Here is a 12130-nt window from a genome sequence, read left to right on the forward strand (position 1 = left end):
GTGGTGATATGGTCATGATGATGATGGTGATGGTAGTGGTGATATGGTGATTATGGTAGTGGTGATATGGTGATGATGATGGTGGTGATTATGGTAGTGGTGATATGGTGATGATGATGGTAGTGGTAAGTGGTGATATGGTGATGATGATGATGGTGATGATAGTGGTAATGATGGTAGTGGTAAGTGGTGATATGGTGATGATGATGATGGTGATGATAGTGGTAATGATGGTAGTGGTGATATGGTGATGATGATGATGGTGATTATGATGATGGTGATTATGGTAGTGGTGATATGGTGATGATGATGATGGTGATTATGATGATGGTGATTATGGTAGTGGTGATATGGTGATTATGATGATGGTGATTATGGTAGTGGTGATATGGTGATGATGATTATGATGGTGATGATGCAATTCAGGTGATGACCAAATCCCAATTAGGCTAACTTTATATTATTAGACTAACTTTTAGTTTAGTCATGATGGTGTTAGACAATCTGAACACTGAACCAGCTGCTAGTTGGAACCCCCTTCACTCCTTCAATTTGACAAAAGTGAAATAAAAAAAATGTGACTTAATGATTGGTTTTCTTATGATCTGTTTAATAGTGCTAGGAAATATACAACTGAAGGTTGTAAGTCAAATATTTGTGAAATATTTAAATCAAACACAGCACATCACACAAATTTCAATTAATAGACTATTATTGCAGACAGCAAATTATAACATAATACAGGTTCAAGTGAGTCATGAAATAAAGTTTCTACATTTGTGAAAATCTGTTATTGGTCCTTAAATAAATTCAACCTGAAAATTTGAAAGTTCTTTTTCTTTTTTTCCAATTCTGGAATGCCTACATAACAAATATATTTAATAGAAAGTAAAACAAAAGCATTTTAGTACTATATCTTTTATTTGTAATCAAACCAATACTCTTTTTGATCAATTTGTAGTGAAAGTAGCATCTCTATCATCTGAGATCTTTATGAGCATAAATATATAGTAATATGAAAGACAGAATTGAAAGAAATTCTTTCACTAAATTGCCTTTCATTGTTCAGATGCACTAAAGTATAAGAATAACAGACTTGTAATATTGCCCTACAAACAACATATTTTCAAAAAAAAATACACATTTTCAAAGCTCTCTTCAAAAAGACGATCTACCTATAGAGATGGGGGAACAATGCACCCTGGAGAGTTTAATGAATGGTGTATGGAAAAAAATAATGTAGCCACAATGCCAATAAAGAACATAGTCATTCTTTTGTTTAAAACTGAAATCTTGAATTGAAACTTCATTCCTATTCAATACTTTGCCAACCACCAAAATCCCAAATCAGATAAATAATTGCAATATACTTTTTTTCTTTATTACATTCTGAACTTCAAATACCTTAGCATTGAGTGACATCACAAAATAAGAAAAAATCACAAAATGACTCCTCTTTCAGGAAAAAAAGCATTCTGAAAGAACCAGAAAATGATTGGCAAGTATGCTACTTGAGCTAAGAATTATTGGTAAAAAAAAATAACAGCAAATAAAAATGCCTGTCAATTAGGCCTAAAATCCTAAAATGAAAAAGTGTATACGCAATAAAAGAATTTTAAGGTGATGACCGCAACCATAAAATGTGCTACAACTTTAAAATAGTTTGACTATTAAGATGAAAATACATATTTTAGCCTTTAGGAAATACACAAAGTGCATACTTTTATCCTAAACTGTTTTGACATGGAGACAATTTGACAAGAGCAATGTCCAATCATGAAGATTCAACCTTATTACTTGTTTCATAGTCCTCTCATTGTAAAGGTTCTTAAAGGTCAAGTCCACCCCAGCAAAATGTTGATTTGAATAAATAGAGAAAAATCAAACTAGCATAACGCTGAAAATTTCATCAAAATCGGACATAAAATATAAAGAAAGTTATGGCATTTAAAGTTTCGCTTATTTTTCACAAAACAGTGATATGCACAACTCAGTGAAATGCAAATGAGTCAGTCGATGATGTCCATCACTCACTATTTCTTTTGTTTTTTATTGTTTGAATTGTACAATATTTCATTTTCTTACAGATTTGACCATAGGGACCGACTTGACTGAACCATTAGTATTAGACAATGCTAATTCCATATGTTCAGGGAGGAATTAATCACTGTTTCACTTGACAATGAGGAGAAAATTAGAATATTTCATATAATAAAATACAAAAGAAATAGTGAGTGGATGACGTCATCAGTCTCCGCATTTGCATACCGACCAGGATGTGCATATAACTGTTTTGTGAAATTAAGCGAAACTTTAAAATGTCATAACTTTCTTATTTTACATCCGATTTTGATGAAATTTTCAGTGTTATGCTTGCTGGATTTTTCTCTTTTGATTCAAATCATTCTTTTGTTGGGGTGGACTTGTCGTTTAAGGTGTGGCTATGTGAAAGAAGGATACAAATATCAAGTCACAAAATGTATGCTCGAGGCTTTTTCTGACATTTCTCACAGACGATGCCTATATTAACCTAATTCCGAGTACATATTTTGATTGTAAAAAAAAAAACAATGAAAATCAATGTTAATTAACATCAGAATATTGTAACTTTGGCTATTAAAAATCACTCAAAAACCCACCTGTCCGTCACAAAAATTTGCAGTCAGAGATTTGTTTAAATAACTTTTTGTTGTACAATGTACCAAGATTGGATTAAATGTAAAGCAGAGGGGAATATGAATGATAGAAAATCTGATTAAGCACCCTAGAATATGTTCTAGTCACGAATGCATAAAGTTGTTTGTAACTTATGAGCACTTTTATGAAACATGCTACACTACAGGAGCATTTTATGAAGCATCTTATCAGCTGTTCTCAGCCAATCAGATGTCAGGATTTCAGTAGCTTATAACAGTTAGCACTATCACTGACAAACCACATCATGAAACCTTCCCAAATGACTGAAAAAGGCCAATGAAATGCTACATTGAAAAGAGAAATTTACCAAATGGACAGATGGTATAAGATATCTACAAGCAGAAGCAACTTGAATAACATTTTTTACCACAAATGTCATTGATTCTAAAAAGAACGAAATCAGTTTATGATGGAATCTTGTGTTTACATATACTTTTTTTTTCTTTGATCAGTCTGTAATGGGAGGAAGATTGGCAAAATATTGATAAAGCATCAGAGGCACACATAATTCACAAACTTTATTTAAGTTCTTAATTCATAACATTGTGCACAGTACAATATTATATGATTAAAACTTACGGATTAAAACTCTTATTGTACTTTTGTAGGAAATCACTATGTTTCAACATAAAAAAAAACAATCCACATAATTCATCATAAAATACCACATACAAGGGTAAACTTGCACTATAATTTGACCTTCAATGTGTCATATATATACCCAAGTCAAATCAAGTGACCCAAGTAGAATCTGGGCCCCATCTTACAAAGAGTTACGATTGATCCCATCAATCGTAACTCTATGGAAATCCATCAGTGTCATAATTTTTTCTACAGGAAATTTGCAAAATGTCCTTTGTAAACAAAGGAAATCACGCAAAGTTGTTAAGAAATCAATGACTTTATGGGTATACAATCATATCTAGAACAATTTTTGAACAAACATGCATTTTATATGTTGACTTTGCTGGCTTTCCATAGTTGCGATTGATCAGATCAATCGCAACTCTTTGTAAGACGGGCCCCAGGGCTTATGACTTATGTAGACCAGATTTTACAAAACATGTGTTATACATGTATACTTTTTGTAAATTGAATTTCTCTTAACTCAAACATATATCTGTGCTACCAAAAGATTTGGATTACACAAAGTTACCTGCATGAATCAATATTGCCACTGCCAACTTGTTGAAGAACGAATCCTGGACTTTGTCAGTCTTCAAAGTAATCGTCTTCTCTATAAGGTTCGTTCACAACATGAAGAAGATGCCTGTAGTAAGGGTTGACATCTAGCTTGCACTCTGGACAGGGAAATTCTTTGGAAAAGAACGGTTCATACCTAGAAGAAAACAAATTTAAAGATATGTATTCTGAATTCAGAAATCATATCATTTGTCCTTCATTATGTCATTGGTGAATTTAATTCCAATAATGAATTGATGTGATTTTGTTAACCATGGGAGTATACTCATCATCATCATTTATATCATCCTCCTCCTCCTCATCATCATTATAATAATCATCATCGTCATCCTCCTCCTCATCATCATTAATACTTGCTCTGTATTGTAATGTGTGTATAGAAAAATGTATTAACATTATCTTCAGTATAATAATCACCAACACCACTACTATCCTCATCCTTCATCATCATAATCGATTCATCATCATTAGCATCATCATCACCATCTTCATCTTCATCGCAATCATCATCATCATCATTGATCCATCATCACCATCATCATTATCACCATCATCATCATATAATCATCATCATCATTGATCTATCACCACCATCATCTTCATCACAATCATCATCATTATCATCATCACCATCACCTTCATTATCATAAACCTTTATCGATATCACCATTTAATAAAAGTTGTCTGTTTAAAGAACAAAGAAATTAAAACCTTAAAATGACTTGGGCACTTACCAAAAATTAACTGCTAGATTCCTCCCTTCGATTTCATTTGGATAGGACTGAACCTCATGCCACCAGAACGCTGGCATAAACAGAATGTCACCCTCTGTCAATGTACAGTTTAATGGCCGAGCTTCAGCAAACTCAGGAAACCTCTGTACAGAGACATGATTAATTAAAGGAGAATTATCAAACTCTGTGGAATTATCTATTTCCATGAAATAGCGGATAGAGGGTAGAAATGTTAAAAAGTTCAAAACAGGTTACGAAATTAGAAGAGATATGAAAGTTTGAAAAGTCTCAATTTACTTTGAACATGGCAATCTTTAAATTGGCAATGTTACTTCAAAATATTTGGTGAACATCATTTTCTCTACTGTCTCTAAAGATGGCGATTGTGTTTTCTTTGTTGTTACACAATCTTAAATACATATTCAGATTTCATGATTTCACAAGTTTTCATAAACTAAACATATTAGATCTTAAATGTTTTCTCACAAAATCAATGTTTGCTCCAACTATATGAATAAGCTATAAAGCGCTTATACAAATGTTTCTAAGCAATGCACACTATTACCCCGGGATTAGCACAGCTACCCTGATCTGAATGGCATTATACTAAAAGAAGGTAGAACATGTGAGGAGTGGACGAGTAGGCAGTAGACAAATTGGCAATTTACCACCATTGCAATCACTTGCAAATATATTGTAACCAAATGGTCACAAATGATCCTCCAACCAATTGTGAAGGCCTCTTTACAAACCTTATAATCAGGATCTTTTATGTCTACTGGAGACATGACCATGGACGTGCTATCCATCAGTTTCTTACGCCGAAATCTCTGAGTGCCTGGATCAAAGCCTAGCAGGGCCTCTGGAATGTGGGCCTCGTAGAGCTGGGTGTTGTTATGGGGCTCAAAGAGCGTGAGCTCCTTCCTGCCTCGTAACTGAAAAACAAAATAAGTGGCAAGATCTACTAGTGCACATTATGTGTATTTGTATGAATATGTTTATACATTGTATCTGTTTTTTTTTTTTTGTATGAGAGATGTGAAATATATGAAACTGGAAACTGAAACATCTACAAAAGAGGCATCACACCTGGACATTAGGCTACAGCCAGTGTATGTATGACAAGCCATATAATCATTTTATCATTCACTCCTATCTCTTTATAATCAAGGATTTCAATTCCTGATATATCAAGAAATCAAATTCTTGAAATTTGATGATTATTTTATCACTATATTCATGTTTTCCTTTAACAGCAAGAAATTTATCTACACTGTGCTGCACTCGACCCAGGTGGGGTGAATGGGTACCTGGTAGGAAGAAATTCCTTGAATGCTCGAGCACCCGATCAAGGTAGCCGAGCTAAAGCCAGAGTAATAACATTATCATGTTAAGCAGGGCCCAATGGTAGAACAGTTTTCAGAACTGAAGTGGCTACCTTGGGTAAAATATTACATTATTATTATTACTATCAAAAAAACAAGAATATATCGAAGCATACCAAGGGTAGGCTAAGTTTTTTTCCTTATAAGTAAATTTTCTACTTTTGACTTGATCAGGCATGTGTGAATATGCTTATTCATTAAAGAAGTACCTGACACAGGAAGTTATCAAAGGGGTCAAAGTGTAGTTTGCCTAGAGTGTCACCGTCGCTGAGCCAGATGTTGAGGTGCCTTCTATCAAGGACATCCTGGACGTACGGCGGATCTTCAACGTCTTCCTCCAACTTTGGAAAGTGGGAAGGGATCGAGGAATACTCAAGGTAGGTGGAGACTCTTGGCTGATCTTTGTCTCTGAGGAAAGAAAAGAAAAAAATATCTGTACTGAAAGGAAAAGATCATTACACTGGCTACCAACTAAACAAAGAATATTATTCAATACATTTCATGACTACGTACAGTTGTGTATCCTGAAAAAAAAACATGGTCAAGTAAAGACTTCATATTTTTATTCAAATCTAATACTGATTGAATAATAGGCCTAAATCAAGTATTGTTAATATCTATTCTGGATTACATTCAAACAAATTCAATAGAGTACAATTCACATCCTGGAACTAGACTTCTCTGCCACTTTGTTATGACATTTTCTTGCAATTCCTTAGCATTCTTTCAAGGCTTTAAGAAAGAAACACAAAAAGAAGGAATTCAAATTTGAAGTCTGTCTGTATGAAATTGGAAATTAACCTTTCACTTTTCTTCGCATTGCTGGAATTTTGGATCAGGTCCAAGAACTCTGAGAACTTCACGTTCTGTGTAGCAGGCCTGACGACGACAAGATCGGGATACAGCAGCTGGCTGCTCACTTGCTCGGGAACAGAGAATTGACCGTATTCCTCCCACAATGCCGCTGGTTCAACTCCTTCAAAGACGCCATCAGGAGCCAATTTGATGTGGACCGACTTGTTGCCGTACATCTCTCGAAGGTATTCCATTGTCCATTTTTTGAACGCCGGCCAATGACTCGCCCCATTGGGAATCACCACTGGGCGAGATCGCTTCAGGTAATAGTTTATGAAGTCTCCTTTTGCTGGATCTGATATCCGCTCACACTCAGCCATCGGTGTATTAATAACTTGACTATACTTTGTAGCTTTATGAGCAAAAGTTTCTGATCCATCATTTTGTAGATTTTCTTCAAAGTCATCAACAGTTGATTCAGAGGGAACATTCTCTTGGTGACAGCTTTGTTCCTCCGTTGTGCTTCCTTTCGAACTTTCTGAGCAACCACCACCAGGTTTATCACATTTACCACATGAGCTTGAAAGTTCGGCCATTTTCACACTTTCTGGAAGATAGTGCATGTAGAACATTGTGTCTAGAATACCCTGTCTGTGTAGGCCCTCTATGTTCAGCCCTCCATCAACATCAACATAGGTAAGACATTGGAGATTGATAAAGTCCAACAAGAGTGCTTTACTGTCTTTACTGATCGGCCCCCGATATGCTTCCCCCGTCAAGAATGATTTCGGAGGTGGTAGGAGGCACGTACGATCCTTCTTAATTGGTGGAAATACAATAACTAAATTATCTTTGGATTCAGAGGCAGAATTCTTTATTTTCAAACGATCATCGTTTATATCAATCAGTTTTTCCACAATACCCACGGTCACTGGAGTTTCGGTCGTTGCGAGCGGTTTCATGCCTTCCCCAGTCCCCGAAACTCCGGGCATCCTGGAGCGGACCTGCGCCGGTTGAAATAGCTGCCCGATCTCTTCTGCAGTCTGCAGTAAATTTCCATCATCTGAGGGGAAAACAGCAATGACACATTTCTCTGCCACTTTAGTCCTGATATCATAAACAGACAATGTCGGCAAATTTCCTCCTACTTCACGAAGTAGAAAACAAATTGCCAAAAAGTGTATGAAATGTTTAACTACCGTAGCTGTAGCAGCCGCCATTATTAAATTCGTGAGCTGCATTGCGCCTGCGCCGTCGCGCGAGGCGACAAACCAACACGTAGCACAAAAGGAATTGATGCATTATATAGGCCTATCTCTGTATGACCAGTGATATCTCCTTGATATGACAGGGGGTGGGGGTCTATTTAATAGCTTTATTACCGGGCATATTTCGAGAAACCTTTATATATTGGTAGTTGAAATGATAAAATGATTTTTTTTAGATACATAAATATAAAGGATCATATTGAGACAACATAAATACGGGGTGATTATCCACCTCTATCATGGAACGTTTCATAAACTTGCGCAGGGATGGTGCTACAGATGGGGGGGGGTGGCATAAAAGCATGGTTTTGGGGGCAATCCTGCACCTATAGGCCCAAAGGTGCAAAGATACACCTTTGTGTTTCTGTATGCACCCTAAATGTCACAACTTTGTCTCGATATGCATCTATTCCCTGAATGGTATGTATATACACCGGCCGGTATAGTACCCATTATACGTATAGGCCCTGCAGGATTTCTTATATGGTGCAAATGTGCATTCCAAAAGGAGCAGCTCCCAAAATGTTGCATCTGGGGGGTGAAAAAGCATACTTTTTTCACAATGTGTTTCTTTAATACAGGCCTATCAAGAAAATTGTAATTAAAGGCACTATTCAAGAATAGGCGAAGAATAGTATCACCAAAGCAGAAATTCAATTAATTAAGCAACCCAAATAAAAAGCTAAAGTAGAAATTGAAAATAGGAAAGGGAATCAAGATGAAAACAATAACAAGTTTTGTACATTTACATGTAACTAGGATTCGGGAAATTTTACTTTTGAGGGCAAATAAAGACCATAAAATCGAAAAAGAAATTCACTGTCATCCACTGACTTAAGTGATCCACTTTAAATTGTTTGTCATTCTTGCGGTCATTCTCAGAGAAGAAAATATTTACTTTTCAAATAAAATCTAATAATTAAGACCAACTAACAATAAAAAGGAGTTCAAGGAATTACCAGCATAAATTTAAAAAAATACGGTTTATCAAAGAAAGGGCTTTAATTTTGTGTAAATGAGTACTGACATAATTTTCCATTCGATATCAAAATAATGTGCAAGACCCCCCCCCCCCATAAAATTTGAAAGCATGGATATGAATCACGTTATGGCACTAGATCGAGAAGTGATAGTGTCTTAAAACAAAAAGGATCAGATTTCATTATTTTTTGTTTATAGGCCTGGTAGGGCGCAGGCAATCCCCCCCCCCCCCCCCCCCCCCCCGCTTCAGGACACCATCCCTTGCAGCTCCGTCACTCCGCGACCTCGGCAAATCTGCTGCTTTACGAGGGTTGGCAAGTCGTAGACTACAGTTTCGAACTTTCTTGGGTATAGGCAATAGGGGGATTCAACCAAAAGATACGCTTTTTGACCCCCCCCCCCCCCCAAAAAAAAAAAAAAAAAAAAAAAATCACCAACTACGCTCAAGTGCATGAAAAAGAGAATAGGCGGACTGACTCACTCGGTATCGATGCCGACTTTTTCTACATCATTCAGAGATCAACTGGATAAGCTAATTACCATGGCAACGCCACGCGTTGAAGCTTTTAACTCTCATTTTCATCACACCCTCTTTAAAAAATCATGATTCAGATGGAGTATTTCGTCATAAGAGCATGAAACTAAAAAAAAAGGCCCGCATTGTTTGATGATTGAACATAATGTAAACGACACACTCGATCTCTTTTCTTTTACTGGAAAGTTAAAGCTGGAAACGAGGGTGAATAAGTTATAATTATAGGAAAGATGCTAAAATTGTATTTTTTCAGATTGCATCTCAAATAGCATGCTGAATTGTGCCCCTCACCACCGAAACAAACACACAAAATATTATTCCCTAAATGGGAAACTTTAAAAGAGAAAAAGGGGAAAAATCAGCAAAGCACAATGTGATTATAATGATCATGTATTAGGATACAAGTTACAGTTAGAAGATATGTTAGTTTACGATTTGAATGTCTTCCAATAACAGTGTTTTCTTAAGTAGAAACTCCAGAGAAACGTGTAGGATTATTCTACGGCTTGCTCCTAACAACTGGGTCTTCATATAGCCCAGCTAGCCCTAAACTAAAGCAATCGAAACGAGAAAGCAATATTGATTTTATTATCCGCAAGACATAAATAAACTACCCACATTCTATAGGCCTATTCAGCGTCAACATTCTTAAGTTGTAACAGAAATCGATGATTTTTCTTTTTCCTGTCAATGGTAAGCTTCTATTTGCATGGTGTAAATAGAATCCAACTCCTTAAAATTTTCTTATCTACGGTATGGGCATCCATATAGATTCTTCAGTATTTTCTTTTTACATCATCTCCATTGTCATTAAAATCCCAACCGCTACCATCATGACCATTATCACTGGCTTATTTTGCGTCACAATCGTGTTAAGCAATATCATCAGTATCACTGGCATAGTCAACATCAACACTATAAGAATGCCATCATCCTTCCTTCCTGGTTTTCTCCCTCCGCTGCTTTCGGAGATCAGCCCTATGAAGGCATTAGTATCGTCATCATCATAATCAATAATCACCAACATCGATCATCACCATCTTCATCACCACCACCATCATTATCATCTTCACCATCATCATCATTGTCGTCATCATTATCATCGTCACCATCATCATCACCACCACCATCTTCACCATCATCATCATTGTCGTTGTCATCATCATCATCATCATCAGTATGTCATCACCAACACACCCGCAGGAAATACCAAAACACAAAAGAATGAGGAGGAAGAAGGCAGGAGGAGAGAAAGAGGAAAAGGAAGAAGAAGGATAAAAGGAGAAGAAGATGAGGACAAAACATATTTTGTTGTGTGTATAGAGGGTAGAATAGAACCAATGTTCAACATCTAAAAAAATACAGGGCATAAAACACGGATTGAATTAGATATTTTATTTATATAAATATTGATCATCAATTAAATATCAATTAGATTTCTTTACTGAATGATTTGACAATAATTCTAAATGAAACAACCAAACAGGAAAATTTTGAATTTAGAATTAAAGCATCATTAGAATCAACAGAAACATTAAAGTTTTATTCAACTTTAACATCCTCATTTGAACTCCATAAAAAGAACAATCAACGCCAATAGTCACATTAGAATCATCAACAACCTTATCATTTGAAATATAATCATTGCACCTCGTTCAATCAATAATATAATTATTCAAATACCACATATGAAAGCACAAAAGGAGTAAGAAAAGTACAGAGGAAAAAATTGACGGAATACCAAATCTTTTAGGTCACTAACCATAATAAAAATTCCGCTCATGCTTCTCGATTGTATTATTGTTAAGCGAAGTAACGTATCGTATTTCAGGTCAATATCTAACAAAATTTCAGCTCGTGCTTCGCCATTATAAAACTAAAGAAATTAACAAAAATTATTTCAGATTACCAATGAAAAAAATCAATATTTAATTTGTCAGATATCTGTACATTGCAGAATCATTTAGGCACTTATACTTATCAAAATATTGCTCATAATATCGTTTCATAATTCACATCTTTCTTATGAATAAGTGACAACAAAATAAGTTGTCAGTTGAAATAACCACTACTGCATGTGAGCGATTGATCTTTAAATTTTGATAAGGAGTTTTATTGAAAATTTCGATGAAATTGAAAAGAATATACATTTACAATTCACTCTTTTGAAAACATGCTTGTGACCCAAGCATCATTGAAAACAAGACGACAAAATGCAAACTTTGTATTAAGAAATTTTTCTACACAAACAATCTTTTCAGTTAGTAAGAATTTAGAACAGATATTCAATTCATAAGACAACAAACTCTTCTGTCAGAATATTGCTAATATGTATTTCCAAATTCAAAGATTCTATGAATAAGTACTGTGTTGCAGAAAAGAATGCGGCATGTTTTCACCCTTAATGAATTCTTCAAATCAAAATCAAATGCTAGAGCTGAAATACATCAATAAAAATGCTAGAGCTGAAATACATCCATAAAAATGCTAGAGCTGAAGTACGTCCATAAATTATTAGGATCATATAATGGA

At 35.4% G+C, this 12130-nt stretch overlaps 1 protein-coding gene across 1 annotated transcript; it reads right to left on the minus strand.

Annotated features, from left to right (window-relative positions):
- Positions 1-589: 589 nt before the first annotated feature.
- Positions 590-8061, minus strand: LOC129277656 (uncharacterized). The gene is made up of 5 exons (XM_064110230.1): positions 6821-8061; positions 6229-6427; positions 5387-5569; positions 4635-4777; positions 590-4036 (listed from the first exon to the last, which is right to left on the minus strand). The coding sequence occupies exons 1-5, from the start codon at positions 8053-8055 to the stop codon at positions 3910-3912; spliced, it is 1887 nt and encodes a 628-aa protein (XP_063966300.1). The 5' UTR covers positions 8056-8061; the 3' UTR covers positions 590-3909.
- Between the last annotated feature and the right edge of the window lie 4069 nt (positions 8062-12130).

The sequence above is a fragment of the Lytechinus pictus genome, chromosome 15 (genome assembly GCF_037042905.1).
Source record: "Lytechinus pictus isolate F3 Inbred chromosome 15, Lp3.0, whole genome shotgun sequence".
Classification (NCBI taxonomy): Eukaryota; Metazoa; Echinodermata; class Echinoidea; order Temnopleuroida; family Toxopneustidae; genus Lytechinus; species Lytechinus pictus.